The sequence below is a fragment of the Anopheles maculipalpis genome, chromosome 3RL, assembly GCF_943734695.1.
Source record: "Anopheles maculipalpis chromosome 3RL, idAnoMacuDA_375_x, whole genome shotgun sequence".
Taxonomy (NCBI): domain Eukaryota; kingdom Metazoa; phylum Arthropoda; class Insecta; order Diptera; family Culicidae; genus Anopheles; species Anopheles maculipalpis.
The window spans coordinates 14,266,449-14,283,090 of NC_064872.1; the positions used below are offsets into that span (position 1 = coordinate 14,266,449).

General features: G+C 42.5%; 4 protein-coding genes across 4 annotated transcripts in view; 2 read left to right on the forward strand and 2 right to left on the reverse strand.

Moving 5' to 3' along the window:
• Window positions 1-16,642, reverse strand: part of LOC126564268 (carnitine O-palmitoyltransferase 2, mitochondrial) — a 141,739-nt gene that overhangs the window by 36,393 nt on the left and 88,704 nt on the right. The gene's annotated exons all lie outside the window — the stretch shown is intronic.
• On the forward strand, window positions 544-4,263 carry LOC126565927 (nucleolar transcription factor 1-like). Its single transcript, XM_050223129.1, has 6 exons — window positions 544-622; window positions 702-1,111; window positions 1,180-1,301; window positions 1,375-2,280; window positions 3,618-3,749; window positions 3,831-4,263. The coding sequence occupies exons 1-6, from the start codon at window positions 547-549 to the stop codon at window positions 4,261-4,263; spliced, it is 2,079 nt and encodes a 692-aa protein (XP_050079086.1). The 5' UTR covers window positions 544-546.
• On the forward strand, window positions 5,678-6,385 carry LOC126565674 (ATPase inhibitor mai-2, mitochondrial-like). Its single transcript, XM_050222873.1, has 3 exons — window positions 5,678-5,778; window positions 6,015-6,150; window positions 6,217-6,385. Exons 1-3 carry the CDS (start codon window positions 5,729-5,731, stop codon window positions 6,346-6,348), a joined length of 318 nt encoding a protein of 105 aa, XP_050078830.1. The 5' UTR covers window positions 5,678-5,728; the 3' UTR covers window positions 6,349-6,385.
• Window positions 16,138-16,557, reverse strand: LOC126565621 (pupal cuticle protein C1B-like). The gene has a single exon (XM_050222816.1). The coding sequence runs from the start codon at window positions 16,519-16,521 to the stop codon at window positions 16,141-16,143; it is 381 nt and encodes a 126-aa protein (XP_050078773.1). The 5' UTR covers window positions 16,522-16,557; the 3' UTR covers window positions 16,138-16,140.

The window sequence follows — 16,642 nt, forward strand, 5'->3', positions numbered from 1 at the left end:
AACCTCCTTGCGAAAAATTTACCGAAAATCCTTGTGTTTACAAAGTAGTGAACGAATATTTATTTTAATTTTTTTCATAATTATGCTTGTTTTTCTATTATGCCGAAACATGTTACACTGCCGAAAACTGGTACAGTTACTTTAATTTATATTCTTCCCCCTATATACACAAGCTTCACATTGCTACCGTGTAATTATACCTTCACTACGCAGCATCGTTTATCGTTTTCGTGTCAAACGTCACATGCAGCATGTCGTATTGTTGTTCAAATTTTGGCTTACTGCTTTGAACGCAATTCAGCTTAAAAAAAGCCGACGCGTTTGTGGCCAATAGCCAGTGCGTCTGTGGAATGTTGTTTATGTGAAACAGTGTACAATATCTATAAACTGTGTAAATAACACGTAGTGCATTCTTGTTGAGTGTTGTTAGTTTCGTAAAATTGAAATTCAAAGACGCTAAACCCTTCTTTTGGAAGGAACAGTATATTCGTATTCATAACCTAATTTTTTTGCACGAACTGGTCAGTGAAGCTTCACGATTTCACGATGAGGAAACGTTCGCTATCCGTCGCTTACGAGCGTGCTCCAAAGATGGAACAAATATCGAAAAAGTTCGAAGGAGGTAGCGTATCTAGCTGTTCACCCTGATGAAAGCACTGGTAGCTCACACCCTTACCAAACCGATTTGAAATTATTTACAGTACTCTCCGAGCACGAGAATGAAAGTGAATCGGAGGAAGAAAATGATGAATTGGACGTCGGCGATACCGCCACCGATTGGCCTGCGGCCGATTACAAGAAGCTTGTTGAGCAGCTGCGAACGGTACTGCCGCGTAAGGACCAAAGAAGATACCTTAACGGACTGAAGAAAGTCGACTGGGATCGGGTTGCATTTGACGGTCATAGCCCAGAGGAGATAAGAGCAGTTACGAAGAAGGTGCTTAGCAAAATACGCAAACATCGTACCCTTGCCGAGATGGTGGAGGATATACCGCAGTATGTAGACAAAATGCTGTCATCTGGAAAACCGAAAAATCCTCCCTCGGCGTATAATTTATTCGTCAAGGAGAAGTTTTCCAACTTTAGAAAGAAAAACTCTGATCTAGCTACCGTAAGCATTAGTAGTTGACCCAGTTTGCACACCATTGTACCTAATGATTTATTGAAAATTAATTGCAGAGTGAGGTGTTTAAAATCGTTAGCCAAGAGTTTGCCGCGTTATCGCAGAAAAAGAAGCAAAAGTACGAAGCGATGGCAATGCAAGCGAAGGAAGCCCATAAACTTCAGCTGGAACAGTACTAGTTAGTATAGCATCATCTGCACCTCAAGGCTCTGAGTCCTGATTTGTTTCCTTTTGTCCCCCCATTTCAACAGCAAAGATAACCCGGACGCGTTGCAATCCAAGAAGTCCCCCAAAACTCCAAAAGAAAGGAACCGAAACACGAAGAAGATCCCTAAGACGATAACGCCATTTGCATTGTTTAAGCTGGATTCGAAAAAAGTTAATGCAGAAATCACCACCACCGAGCTGCGTGTCCTCTGGAACGATCTAGAACTGAAGAAGAAAATCAAATACATTCAGCTAGCATTCAAGACCCAGACAGAAAACATTGGTAATTCCCTAAAGCTCACCAAGGAGGAGCAACGATTGCTCGAGCAAGCTAGTGGCAAGCCGGGAATGTTTCCCGGCTCGACGAGCGAGTATTATCTCAAACATCATGCTCAGCATAATCCGGCCCTGACGGTTCATGCCTGGCGCAAGGAAAAGCTGCGCGAGTACAAACAACTGTCCAAGTTGCGAAAGTTGGAGCTAGAAATTGAGTATCGCCAGGCAAAGCAAGAGTACGTCAACAAGTATGAAGCTTACATCGAAAGCATCGCGGATGAAACGAAAAGGCAAGCGGAAATCGATCTTTTACGTTCGTTTATCCAGACGAAAATGGATAAGCACGATCGGCAGCATTGCGAAGGTCGTTCGTTTATGTCGATTCTAAATTCGTCACGGGATGAAAACGATATAATGGCTTACCCGATAGCAGAATCGACCATATTGGTGTCTGAAAGCAAGAAAGCCAAGCGTAAGACAAGTAAAAGCGCGGCCCAACCGAAAGCGGAACCGGAACCGGAAATGACGAAGAAACCACTGAAATCGATTCTGAAAAGTACGGCCGCGGTAACGGCGGTGCCGAAAAGTACGGTACAGGAATTTGCCGTACCGGAAGTTTTGAGCTCACCGAAGAAGAAGCGAAAGCAATCCTTAAGCGACCATGAATCTGACAGGTAAGAGATCCGTGAGATATTAAATGGGGTCCAAAGAAAGTAATGTAGTGGTCTAGCTACAGTTTTGCAGAATATTTAACTATTGTTAGACATCACACGTAGTTGGATATTATGCTCTGAACTTCAAGTTTAAGGTAGGAACAATAGTCGATACATCGCTGAGTCAATTATCGTTACTGAGGTTATTTGGATTATTATTATTACACAGAACAGATTTGTATTAGAATAGAAGACCTTTTCTATCCATCGCCAATATTTTTCCCATTAAGTTAGCTTCCTTCCTAGCTTCAGTCGAAAATCAAACAATTGTAGAACTAATCTACGAAAATAATTCGTCCAAACGAAGCAAGCGGTATGTCTCACATCAATGGGATGTTTCTCAGCAGTGAAGTTCCTAGAAAATTGGCAATGTTTAATAAATTTGTTGAACGCGGCTCAATGTTCGTTGAACACTCTTTAGAAACAAAGTCATATGCCTCGGACGTATTAAGGAGCCATGGTTCTCAAATCAAATCATTTTCTTTAAGGAACCACAAAGGATCCTGAAATGGAATTGCTATAGATACTTCATACAGATAGGACTAAAACCAAGACATTTATCAAACTTAAGGATAAAGAAAAAACACCGCTGAAGGTAGCTTAAAATACGTACAAACATCGTTTTGTTGATTGTTTATTGAATTAAAATTTATATACTGTTTAGCCCTCTCGATAGTTGCCAGTGGTGCGGCAATATTTTATAAATATTTAACATACAATTTAAACGCACAACAGATAGGTTATCTCTCTAAAACCACCACATTACTTATGTCGCTGACATTCCCGGATCGAACGCCCCGCCAAACGTGTTGAAGAGACGACGCATGCAGAGCCAGAGTATCGTCGCATCAATAAGCACACCTAGATCTTGGATAAGATTTTTTTCCCACAAAGATCCGTCCATTTAATTCATAGCTGAAGAGTGTAAGGGCTCTCGGTTGTCTACAGATGATGATGACACATTTGTTGATGCAAAGAGTTAAAGCGTTGCGTTCAGGAGTCGACTTCATATAGCGTTTGGTTTGAAGATAACGATTGTCCTCCTGCGTACGGATGTGACGGAAAATTGTTGCATCTTCCGCTTATAAGCGAAAGTTGTCATGAGGAAGCACTATCGCCCCACGTTTTACCTTGCACGTTGCGGTAATTGGAGTGTATGTAAAAGGCGATCTTTTTTTTAGTGGATAGGGTAGACTTACATGCAGCTAGACAAATGCTTCCTAGGATCACTGTATGTATGCTTCAAGGTCATTCGCAATAATACCATTTATTTGATCTTTACCTTTGACAATTTTTAGTAGCAGTACTGCCGAAAAGAAGAGCAAACTATCAATCACCCTCCCGCACAATGAGGAGACGGACAAGAAGAAATCCGGTGCTAAACAAAATGGCACTAAAGCATTGCCGAATGAACCGATACGGCCGCCGACGTAAGTAAAGGTTCTTCCATTTCCTTCTAGAATAAATATATCCTATAGCCTCTCTCTTTCTCTCTCTTTACTTCCTCTCAGAAACACGCTCCAGTTCTACAAAGAAAACTATTACCTTGGAAAACCGGAACAATGTGAAGAATCATTCAAAAAACTTTCAGAGACCCGTAAGGCGGTAATTAAGCAAGAAATGCGCGCAGCGCATAGTAAGTACTTCAAGCAGCTGCAAAAGTTCCTCAAATCGGTACCGCAGAAAAACATTGAATTGTATCTAAAGAAGCTGAAGCAGGCCGAACGCGACTCTAACAAGGGTGAAGAATCGTCCTCGGAGGAGGATGAGAGTGGAAATGTATCGGTAGCGAAAGGAACTCCAAAGCAGGAACCACCGGAAACAAGTAGTAGCAGCAGTAGCGAGGATGAGGATGACGCTCCGGAAAAGAATCAAAACGGCCAAAATAAGGCAGAAGACGACACGGAGGAGGATGATGATGGTTGCAGCAGCAGCGATGCATAAGGGAATGCATTATGCGATGCATTTGAATCTAAAATGTAAATTTAATTTTACGGATAGCAATTTGCGCGCATCGTATTGTTTTCGAACCGGCCACGGCGCACATTGTGGTCCATTTTTTTTTTTTCGACAAACACATATTTCAATTTTTGTATAAATAGCGGTAAAGGTAAGCCAAGCCCCCCCACCCACACCTCAAGGAATTGGTACGTGTAACATACCGTACTTCTGTCGGTTGTGCAGCGAAACTGCCCTATGAAACACTGGACTATAGTAACAGTTTGCTAGTATGTAGGTATGTTTTCTGATCTTAAGTAGCGCATGGCTCTTTCCTGCAAGGTGCACGGACAGAACCGTTGAGTTCCGGCTCGTTTGCTGATTGAGTTTGTTTTATCGAGTTTATAAGACCAGTAGTATGCTGCTTTCAGTTCGTAATGTTTTAATTTGAAATTTAATAAAAAATATATAAAGTGGAATCTAAACTATGTATGTTCCTATGCAATATTAGTTGGTCGGTAGTTTACCTTCCCTCAAACAATCTTTATTTTTATTGAACTCTATCTGTCCGCTAAAAGGCTTAAGAAACTAGTAGTCTTACACTCTTACCTAAAAACTGGAAGGACATCGTCTGGACAAAGGGTGAGGATAGGTTAAAAAGACGGATGCCGTGGAGGACGTGCGATAGGAGGCAAAGGAGGAGTTGAAGTCAAAAAGATAAAAGAAGTGGTTGCACCGGGGCATTGGAGCCTTGAAAAGTGTGTCTGGAGAGAACGGCAAGTAAAGTACGAGATTGGAGGTTGAAAACAATGGTGGGCTGATCATGCGATGGTAATCGATCCATCCCTTAAAACTGTTTTATGCCATCCAGATGGGCAAAGGAAGTTTGGTAGGCTTAGATTGAGATGGAGTGATGGTGTCTCTACGGAAGTTCCTCCAGAAGTTCATCGTTTATCAAGGACTTCGGAGGGGAGAACTGGTGGTGAGGCGACAATGTCTTCACATGGCAGGACCAAGGTTCAAATCTCATCCGAACCGTACTGCCGTATTTGCGGACTGACTATCCAATTACGTAGTATCAGCAAGTTTAGTAAGCCATGCGATGGCCGGCGTGACCTAGTAGGGTCGTTAAGCTAAGAAGAAGACTTCTGAACCACGACAAGAGGTAAGCAAGTTGGTAGATAAGGTTAAAATTTCATTTAAAAAAAGGAAATCTACTGATTGCTATTTTTCTAAAATAGAACCTCACCAAATCTTTTTCTACACAGGTGTTGATATAAATTGCACCTACCTGTTGCAATACGCCTTCATACGAGCTGTCAAAAACGTCAAAGTCATCTTCGCGTGAATAGGTGGTTGGGAAGTTGGGGTGTGTGCGAAGCCACAGTCTTCATTTTTGTGTTGCATCTACGTTCGACGGTGGAAGGTCATTTTCGTTGTTTGAAAACTTGCCCAAAAGTGCTACTTTAAAATGCAATCTCTCCGTAAAACTACAGCCTGGATGATTCCCAGCGGCATGAGGTAAGCATCGAAATGAGCTGTGAAGAATTGCATTCTTGACTGCACCGAGCTTCATTTTGTGGGTTTTAAAGCTGATGCACCCGTGATGGGTGCCTCAATGCCTATCCAAACGCTCTTATCGGATCGAAACTCTCAACAGCATGAACCGTTCATGCTTATCATTTTGGGTGTAAAAATCGATAAAAAGGGGGTCGATGCTTTTATTTTTAACGTATACAACGTTACATTCCTTCCAGAATCGCTCGCATGAGTGCCGGTGAGATGGGTAGTGGTGCCGGTAAGGGAGGCGGTGGCGGTGGATCGATCCGTGAAGCCGGCGGTTCCTTCGGTAAAATGGAGGTTGCTCATGAGGAAGAGTATTTCTACAAACAGGTAAGAAAAATGATGATCGCCTATTATTGATGATCAAATATTAACGTCTTTTTCTTTCTCACCCAGCGCCAGGAACAGCTCGCTAAACTGAAAAAGCAAGCCATTAATCAGGAAGATTTCCACTCGGAATCGATCAAACACCACGAAGAAGCCATCGCACGGCATAAGAAAGCGATCGAACAGCTGAAGAAAAACTAAAGAAACGATCTCGCTCTTGATCAGCAGCGAGAATCCGGCACACGCATGGGTACTTAATGTTTCTTTTCTTTCTGTTGGATGCATTTGCATTCCTAAAAGCAGGGTGGAAACTGTTTTTGAATATTATGCCTTTTCCCACAATCCGCCCGGTATTTGTTGTCGATGGTGTTGGGATATTAGAAATGCATGCACATATTTTAGAATAAATTAGAGATTTCAATTTATATACATGCCTTCTACGATTTGAACGAAATGGTAAGAAACGGTTGCATTATTTTATGCAACGATTGCTTTACAGCTCATCGAGAAACTCAAACTCATTGCAATAATCTATTTTTGTCCTTTCCTTTGCAATCACGTTGCAATAATTGAAATCGTCAGTACTAGCGAGTCTCTACGGTAGATTGAGATTAACAGCTGTTTCTGTTTGGTGGAAATACTCAACCAAAACTGATGTCTCTAGCGCATCTGTTTGCACATTGCCGGTAGCCGGTTCTATAAATAAACACTGTTTGATGCTAATTAATATAGGAATGAAAACAAAACAAATTAATAACGGATAGCACTACTACTCCTACAAAATAACTCAGTCAAGCCATCTTTTTACAATCACATTTGGCGCCTTGCAATCTTTAAACAGTTTGCTTTACTCATGGTATGAGTAGAGATGGGAATTCGAACCGCCGGATCTGGCTTAGGATTGATCCTCCCAAACTCTTTCCCATTGCTCTATCTAGTATTGGGTAGTGAGCTCGTGAGCTACCAGGAAGCCTCATATCAATCGACTAAGAGATATGAGCATGCTCTTAAATGTAAAAATGGTAGCTCCGCATTCTTCTCAAATTCAAAGTATATTTCACTAGAAGAAGAAATAAACTCGTCTAAATCATGCCTTTGAATAAACCGCATTCGCCCTCACCAGGCAGCCTAATTGGAGCTCTTCAAGCTCTTCGCTCTCAGCGAGCGTGGAGTTATCGAGAAGCCTCAACTCTCACATGTTAATAAGCAGTTGCCCTATTCTCTTTAAAAAGAGCTCCTCTAGACAGTACTATCCCACTCCGGATGCTGTTCTGCCCAATCCGGTCAGCAATTATTTTCCCGGATACTCGATTCCTGGCTGCAGCTTCCCATCCATATAGGTGTTTCATCTACGACAGGATTAGCTGAAGTATTCGCTGTGCACCCTGACGCCTCGTGTCGAAGTGGGGTGGTCGCTGACGCACGAGTCCGACATCCTCATAACATACCGGTCAGCAAGCTCGCTCAAATACGCCAAGAGCGTTTGCATCATCCACTCGGATGGGCCAAGACTCGTAGCCTTTAAGGACCACCGGGGCTAATCAGTATGCGATTTGCCAAGGTGTGTTATTTGAAATTACGATAGTCCCCAAGATAGCAGCAACTCCTCCACCACCTCGATGTTATTGCCGTCAACTAATACGGCGCTTCCCAACCGGGTTGATACTAATTCGATCATGATATGCTAAGTGTACCATACAAGAAGTCTATATCACAAACATTTCAGGGAACTAGGGGTGGACCGGAGGAGCAATTCAAAGAGCTGGAAATATAGATTTCCCATGAAAAGCAAAATGCCTGACCGCATGATATAAGCCCTCAACAAGGCAAGTGACAATGAGAGGAATTCAGCACAAACCCCTTTCTGGCATTTGGCCCCATTGTCAAATGGTCAATAAGAAAACGTCCTCGCCATTCATGTAGTATAAATTATTTATTTTCACCATTAATATCGTTACTGTCAATTCTAATCGTACATCGCTAAATTAATCTCAGCAAGCATTTGTCTACCAGCTGATCCGCACGTAGTTCCTTGACAATGTCTTCATCGTTAAGGTTTTGTCCGCCAAATTCATCCAACAACTTTGACTTCAGCTCGTCATATCCAGTCAAGGGAATGGTTTTACGATAAACTGCCGCGGTTCCCGTGAGCCAATCACATGTAATCATCACACTTGAAATGTTTTGTTTTTATTTCCTATTTATATGTGGATTTTTAATGTACTTGCTTATTTATGTAGCTATAAATTTATTTCCTCCTTTATTAATTTATTTACTCTACTTTCTTGATTATTTATATGTTCTCTATTTATATTTATTTATTCCATTATTTATATTGATGACTTATTTAATTTTTTTCTTTTGTGTATTCGTTTATTTATTTTTGCAATTCTTGTTTGTAAATAATTGGCTATTATATTAATTTTTCTTCATTATTTTGTCCATGAATTAAAAGCCGGTTAGATTTACTGAACTATATTTAACTTTTAAATCGCCCCTACATCATTCTTGCTGGCTGTTTTAGTTTATATATTAAGTAAAACTTAACTAAAATCCTAATAAAATATAATTACTTCCATGTAATGCGCTAGCAGTTTTATTAAAAATAATATTTCGATTAAATTACAAAGGCTCAAATATTCTCGAGAAATATTGTTCCAATTATAGACTTAAACCTGTGAAACATTGCTTGCTTTCGGCATATTTCATGATCGTTAAGCCAATAAGAATATAAAATAAATAAATGCTCTCAAAAGGCTGGAGATCTTTGGTAATAGCTTGATGTGCCCAATACAACGGTCCGATTTTTATCATCATTTTCTAATGCACTTTATCATTAAAAAGTACTGCAGAATGTTCATTCAATGTTTTTGCCTTTCCACGCACATTGAAAAAGCTGAAATGGCTTTTTCCATTCGTCTATCTTTAAGTTCCGCAAGTAACAATACGCAAAAAAATCCATCGAAACAGTTTTTACCTTTGAAAACCCGTAACCATTCATTATCATTATGTCCACAGCCAAGTCCTCGTCATATCGGTACGCACCGAATGTTCATGGGTGAATTAATTACTGCCAAAAAATAGCGCCAACTCCCCTTTCCCTCATGGGAATTTCAAGCGAGCCAGTGCCTGAACGAGCGAAATCGCTGGACATTTGATAACATCTTTCAACTCGGTCATTATAGTGAAGTAATTGTTGCGCTTTTTTTGCCAAATGTTTGAATGTCATGGAATTAATGAAAGCACTAACAAATTAAAACCCAAACCGTGGCTTTCTGATGCAACCTACTGTGAAGTTTTGCTTCCAGCAGGACTTTTGGAATGGCGATAAGTTATTTATACTTTATATTAAATGATTTCTATAGCCTACAGCAACATTATTTTTAATGAAACCGAAATAGTTTTCTTCAAGCAAGCCACAAGCAATAAAATGGTAACGATATGAGACCTCGAAAAACCACTTCATGCTATGCATTTGCGGCAGCGCTCGTCATCTATTGTAATGCAGCATGTGTACCGGAAACGCATCCAAGAAGCGGGAAAAAAAGGCTATATAGAATGCGAAAAACACCTCCTTTCTTACTAGGGGATAAACCACTCCTGGGACATGGGACACGATTGCAGAAAGAAAGGATAACGTTTAATGTGAGTGTGTGTGTGTTTGCCCTTACTTTTTTTCGAGGCCTTGGAGCTGGTAGATGGACCGACATGTTTTGTCCTTAGAACTAGGTTTTTTCCCCCATTTTCTTATCCTTCGGTCGAGGCATTTGAGCATGTGAGGAAATTATGTCAAGTATGTGATGGTATTTAAATAATGTCAGCTTACTATTTGCCGGAACCCAGTATCTTGGTCCTGCTTCTAGACTTCGGCCCCGGCAGTATTCGATCGATTCCTTTTACCCGGAGTAGGTTAACACATTCTGCTGGAAGCAGGAAACGAGTTTACGCATAACGATTCTGACAAAACTTTATCACTTTACGCGGAATTATTGCAATAAAGCAAATGGATAAAGTATTTGCTGCGTATTTTGCCTGTGGGGCAGCATGGCTTATTATTTAGCTATTTGTAGCACGACCCGTGTTGATTAATTGTAAATCTCTACCACACCAGTTTCCAATTCAGGCTCTGGATGGGCCATTTTCATCAACTTTGTCGATGTAAAACAAATTAAGTAATCGACTGGCCCGTATCACGTGATGATAATAGGCAAGAGGGGTTGAAAAAAGGTTTTGGGAACATGCTGCAACCCTCGTGTATTCATTTTTTTTCTTTCTGATTATCCGTTTTTGGACGCCATTTTCAGCTCGTAAGGGTGTTTCTGGTTTTCCGTATGCACCATTCCGTTTGTCCCGGTACTCGACGACACTCTTGGCACGTGCCTGAGTTCATTCAACAATGTACAAATAGTGAGCCAGAGCCACCCATCCGCTTTATTGGTGGCTAAACGTGACCGGGAATTCATTGTGGTCACGAGCCGGCATTTGCCATTCCAGCCAAAGGTTTTCAAAATGAAGAAAAACGCTCTTGCAGAGTCCGCTTGACCGATCGCAACGGTAAAGCGGCTCAGCACGTCGAGTCGGATTACTTTTCATAGTAAAAATCAATTGATTAAGAGAAGCATGATTGGAATAGGACGGACAGTGTCAATATTTAGGCTACAATACAATGTCAGTCACACTTTCCGTGTTTCGGTTAATGAAACATCCGAACAGCTCGAGAGTGTCGTTTGCAGCATTTTAAATCCTTTTCACCACACATTTTTCCAACCGGCTCACGCCTCTCCAAAAAAAATCCCCCAGTTTTACCTCCAGTTTAATGCAACACGTCATTGCATGTGTCTCCGGTCTACTCGGCTGTCTTTTTCGGCTGCCCTTAATTTAATAAGGCACTAGTGGTGGTGCGAGCACAAAAAAATCGGCCATCCTAATGCTTCTCGTATGTGATTAAATTGACGGATGGCACCCTCCTCCGTTGGAAATGTAAATTTCCCAGACAAGGGCATAAAATATGAACCCCGGGTAGGGCGCACCCGGTTCGTTATGGGCGGTGGGTGCAATAAACGCTCACACAGGCGCGCACACACACACATGCTTTCCTCTGGAATTACGTCATAATTGTCCTAAAATCGGGTGGTGACCCTTATAATTTTCGTCTATAGACACTATAGGGAATTTTCTTACCGTCCTCTACCGTTACCCTTATTATCTTTTTATCCTTGTTCCGTGATTTTTCCACGATAAGAAAAGAAGTTTTTTTCCCTACTGATACGCCTTTTTCGTTATCTGTTTGAGAGGTTTTTTTTTAATTAAATTATTGTTCAGTGATTTTAAATTATAATTTTATATAGCTATCCGTTCAAACACGTGCAAACAAGCATACATTCAGGCGCACTAATGTGTGATGAAGTCATCTCCTACCTGGCTTTTGTTCGTCTTGGCACTTATCGCATCACGTTTGGCAACGGTTTGTCCAAGCATCCCAATCGGAAGGACGAAAAAATACCCTCACTATACGGTGAGTAAATCTGACACAATTTCGACGCGGTGACCTAATTCGATGGAACACGAGACGCGGGACAAAAAAGGCAACAACAAAAAAAAAAGCGGGAACACGCACCGTGTCACACAGGAATGTTTTCCCGGGGTATGGCGAGAGATTTTTTTCCACCCTCCCTATTGTCAACCTATAAAACTAGTTCATTACGCACCCTCCTGACAGGATTTACGTACGTCGAACGCACATTTCCATCCACTTTGAGGCCGGATCAATTTGACAAATAGAAGGTCCGGTAATAGTACATCTGAGTTGAAAGTATTTGCCCGTGCTGTGTTTGCTTTTCTGTTCTGCTGGTGTCCTTTTCAATTTGGTGCACCCGTCCGCGTCCTAATCAATTCGCATCCCTATCACCACCACCACCACCACCGGAGTCCGGAGTGATTGATCGGGTGAAAGGGGACCACCAGAGAACCCTTTTTCTCCCAGTAATTCGATCTCGATTGTAATTTAATCGTAAATTTATTACAACCGACCGGCAATTGCTTGCCTTTTTCACGCCTCTGTCTGTATGTAGCCTCCGACTGTACTACGTAAAGGGTGTTTTGTCTACAAACCAAAGAAAACCGTTCACTCACGCCAGCCCTTAGAGTGGTGGGTGCAAGCATTTATTAAAAATCTATCTCACCCGGGGAATTTGTGGTAGTCGTAGGGGTCGTGTTGGGGCGCAGCAGAAAATGCTTATAGGCCAGCCATGTCTACTATCGCTTTGTGGAGGTTTACTTTTATTTTCCGATCCGCAATTAAGTCCACGCCTTCACCACAAAGGACCTGGTGTGTGTGTGTGTCCCAAAAGACGGCAAGAAGTGCTTGGAGTGCTTTCCGTCCTATCGGCTAGACTGTGTGCCTGATGAATGGCTAAATCGGGACGAACGGCCCGTTTGGGACGCGGGTTCGTTGACCGCTTTGGTTGTGCAGTGTTGGGGCTAGTGGCAGCGATACATTATAAGAACTGGTCTGGTCGCTCATTTGCACGGTGTTTGCTCATTGTTTCATGATTTTGCGCGTCTGTCGCCGTACTCCGACATCCTGGGCAGGAAGGGGCTTCGGACGGACATCTTCCTTTGGCGACAAGTGGCAACTCATGGCTAGGGAAAATGGCACAAAGGTGCCAAGGGATGACCGCGAACTCTGTATAGTGACTCTGTCGATGGCCGTCGATGATGGATGATGGCTGCAGCGGACGTAATTTCTGTACACTTCCGTTTTCTGACGGCAGTTTTTAGATTCGTTGCATTGCGCGTTTCGTCCCTGCTAATGCACTCGGTCAGGAAGTGGCTCGGACGGGTACAATGGAATAGTTTTTCAACGCAAATATTTTTTTTAGAATAGTTTTTTAAAAGTTATGTATATTTAAAACAAATAAATGTTGTACTGTATAGTGCAACTTTCACCAGTAGTAAGGCGACAACGGCCCCGGTCTTCACACGGCATGATCGTGGTTCAAATATCATCTGGACCGTTCCTCCGAAGGGAGATTTTCTTTGCCTCCATTGGGCAGTTGACCTCCAGTTTATCGTACTTTAGGTCTAGGTGCGGCACCTACGAAGGCATACCTAGTGATCATAAAGGCAACATCGTCAATAAAATCAATATTTTTCCATTGATTTTTTATTTTTTAAATAACGTTTTATCATCATCATTTAATGATGATTACTTTTTGATAAAAGATGCAAAATATTTAGGCCAAATTAGACTAATTGTTGTGATATTCGCTCTTGAAATTGCCAGGAACCCTGCATTAGGCATCTGCCACACACTATTTAGGACATCTGAATGTGTTTCAGTTAGTTTTTAAGTAGGATTTTTTATTTGATTCTGCAGATGTTAACATAATGTCGTAAATAAATAAATTAATATCCATTTCTTGAAACTTAATGCTCTATATCTTAATTTTAGTGAGAATCAAAAAGCTCATCACTTGATTTGGATCAAATATTCGACTCAAAAGTTAGTAAAATACGAAGATCCCAAAATCAAACCTCAATTACAAAATTTTTAAAATATCAAGTTTATAACTAAAACATAGAAAACCTTACCCATTGTGCCCTTTGGCGAACAAAAGCACAGCAACATTAGCAGGTCCCAGTATTATTTCGCCATTCTCACCGTTGAGCAACCGCTTTCTACGGGATGCTTTCCATTTATTTTTTTTATTTTTTGTTCCACGCCACGCTTTCCACGAGTATCTCATCCACACTAGCTTTTTAATCTCATTCCACTGGCAATAGCTTCGGGTGCAATTAGAACCGGTTGGGGGAAATATGCAAGCACCGCCTGCTTCCCTCGCTACGCTTCATCCCACTCATCACGAGCGCCTCCCGTTGAAGCTAGTCCACGTGCCTCTTCGGGGTTCTTCACCGCTGAATGCACTGCCTTCGTATAAGTGGATTCCATTCCGAGAGGAAGAACATCCGCGTGCGTTCCCAATTATGCCACGGGAGGGACCCATTCAGTCCACTTTTTTGTCTATTAAGGATCCTCGATTATTTTTTTTCGTTGTCGTTGGTCTCTACGCTTTCCGAGCAACAAACGGTTGGTATGACATATTGGTTTTTAGTGCGGTTAGGAAAACCCGGTCGTCGTTGCGATTCGCGCCGCGTACCTGGCCGGCAAAAATGGTGTCCCGCTAGAGGTGATATCCTGCCTTTGAGGTCAGGACATCCCGTCCGTTCTATTGTTTTGTGTGAAAGCTCATTGCGTACCTGCTGCCATCAATCCCGACCGAGGAAGTTCACTTAACAGTCCTAACGCAACTCTCCTAACACACCACATGCTTCATAACTCAAAACTAAAAGGGCAACGGAATATTGAGTGAGTAAGAGACGGTCCTTGTTCATCGGCACAATGATGGCGCATTCTTCCTTTCAAACACCTTGCTTCTTGCGCAACACGATCGTTGTGCTGGGAAGCTGTTGTGCTGGGTGACAGGTCCCAGGCTGCCGCCAGGGAAGGATAGAAGGAAGAGTGAAAGGATAAGAAAAAGGGAGATAATATCCGGTGGCAAGTTCTAACCGCTCGGAACGTACCGTGCATAATTATATCGGTATGAATATTAAATATGAGAATTGTTGGCATTTCTCGAGATATTCTGCACCGTATTGCTGTGAGGCACGCGTCGATGGAAAATGCCATTTCGTGTGCACGTTTGGGCACCTACCTAGCTAGCCGGGTTGGGTCGAAGCGTCCAGGAATTTTCCTCTCAAATACCCCACCAAAGGCTGGCTGGTTGACTGGGTTTGGTGTGTAAGGTGATAAGAAAATATCACCAAAGCGAACCATCCAACCAACCGTTTCGAAGATTTCCTCCGATGCTTTCCAACTTTAAACACAATCGGCTAACCGCAAAGGCGGGGATGTTCGTTGTGTGCTGATGATTTGGAGAAGAAAGGATGGTAGGAAAATATCGAAATAACTGCTTGCAACCAAGCATTCCGATCGCTGTACGCCGCTCGAATGATGGATGACAGATGACCGACCTTTTATGAGGTTTACCTCATATATGGCCATTTGCATAATCTTGCCTCGCCAGTGTCTTTTTGCGAACATTGCGGTGTGCTGCATCGATATGAAGGTAATCGTGCCAGTTATTTCGAGCATGTGCGTTGCTTTATTACTTCACCGTATTAGCACAGTTTGTGGAGTTATCGATTGATTTCTAGCATTACTTGGGAGTTGTCTATACAGCTAGCATCTAGTAATAAGGACTTTGACTTCCCAAGTCTTCTCTTATTAGCGAAAGTCGGCAATGTTTCAGATAACTCTCGACCCCAACCAAATTTAATCAGCTGCACGACAAAGAATAATTTTGCTTTCCAGAATCTCATATCTTCCTTAAATCTGAAATGTATGCTCCATAAAAGAAGAACAGTTCCAGAATGGGGGATCCAACAAAGAACCATATCGACCAGGGAAAAGAAATACACACACACACTTTCTTTTACCCGTCGTGACCCATAAAGAATTCTATAGCTTACTATCGCAATGGAAACTGATCAATTTGCTGACGGCTTCATTGCATCATCAAATGGTGGCCTTCTCTCTTCGTCCATTTGTAACCTGCGAAGACACTTAAAGAGGCTTTACTGCTTCCGGTTCCGCTTCCGGAATCCTTTTTCTACGAATGACGAAGAACAAACGTAAATCTTTGCCACCTTTTCTTGTTTGCCCAGGACTGGACACTTCAAAGCATTATTGAATGTCAGTAGGACACGGGTCAAAGCGGGAAGAAAAAGACTCGAAAGTGACACAGGCTTTGCGACACATCAAAGAAGAAGGTTTGCATCTACCAAGGCGCCAATGCGAGATGAGTTTTCTTTCCATTTGAACAGCAAAGGGAGTAATGCTACAGTCTGATTGAAATGCTTAACGGTTCGATGGTAATTATTTACAACAAACGATCGGGTTTTGTGATGCGATGGTGGTCAGTCCCCGCTGCTTTACAGCACGTAAGGGTAGTAGGAAGCATACGGGGATGCGGTGTAGGCAGCGGCAAGCGGAGCACTGTAGGCAGCGGCCACCGGAGCCGTAGTGTAAGCGGCAGCAACTGGCGAGCTGTAGGCGGTGTAGGCAGAGGCAACTGGAGCAGTATAGGCAGCAGCCACCGGAGCAGTGTAGGCAGCGGCCACTGGAGCAGTGTAAGCGGCCGAGACAACCGCCGGTGCAGTGTATGCAGCGGCCACACCGTTGTAGTTTCTGGCAATAACCTGCGAGCTCTGGGCGGTCACGACGGCCGGTGCAGCCACGACAGCTGCCGTCAGAGGCTTACCGGCGGCGCAGGCAACGGCAATCGCTACGAAGATGATCACTTTGGCGAACATTTTGATGTTTTGCGGTTTGGGTTTGGATTTGGGGAGTTGAAACTTAATTGCTGATCGTTTGCTGGATGTGAACTGTGTCTATTGCTGGCAGCGATAGCCATATTTATACTCGTTTAATTGT

Bases quoted from the DNA above. Each gene is read 5' to 3' on its own strand.
- LOC126565927 (XM_050223129.1), top strand. From the start codon at position 547: ATGAGGAAACGTTCGCTATCCGTCGCTTACGAGCGTGCTCCAAAGATG. The intron at 623-701 runs GTAGCGTATCTA...AATTATTTACAG, and splicing joins ATCGAAAAAGTTCGAAGGAG to TACTCTCCGAGCACGAGAAT. The intron at 3,750-3,830 runs GTAAGTAAAGGT...ACTTCCTCTCAG, and splicing joins GAACCGATACGGCCGCCGAC to AAACACGCTCCAGTTCTACA.
- LOC126565674 (XM_050222873.1), top strand. From the start codon at position 5,729: ATGCAATCTCTCCGTAAAACTACAGCCTGGATGATTCCCAGCGGCATG. The intron at 5,779-6,014 runs GTAAGCATCGAA...CATTCCTTCCAG, and splicing joins ATGATTCCCAGCGGCATGAG to AATCGCTCGCATGAGTGCCG. The intron at 6,151-6,216 runs GTAAGAAAAATG...TTTCTCACCCAG, and splicing joins AAGAGTATTTCTACAAACAG to CGCCAGGAACAGCTCGCTAA.
- LOC126565621 (XM_050222816.1), bottom strand. From the start codon at position 16,521: ATGTTCGCCAAAGTGATCATCTTCGTAGCGATTGCCGTTGCCTGCGCC.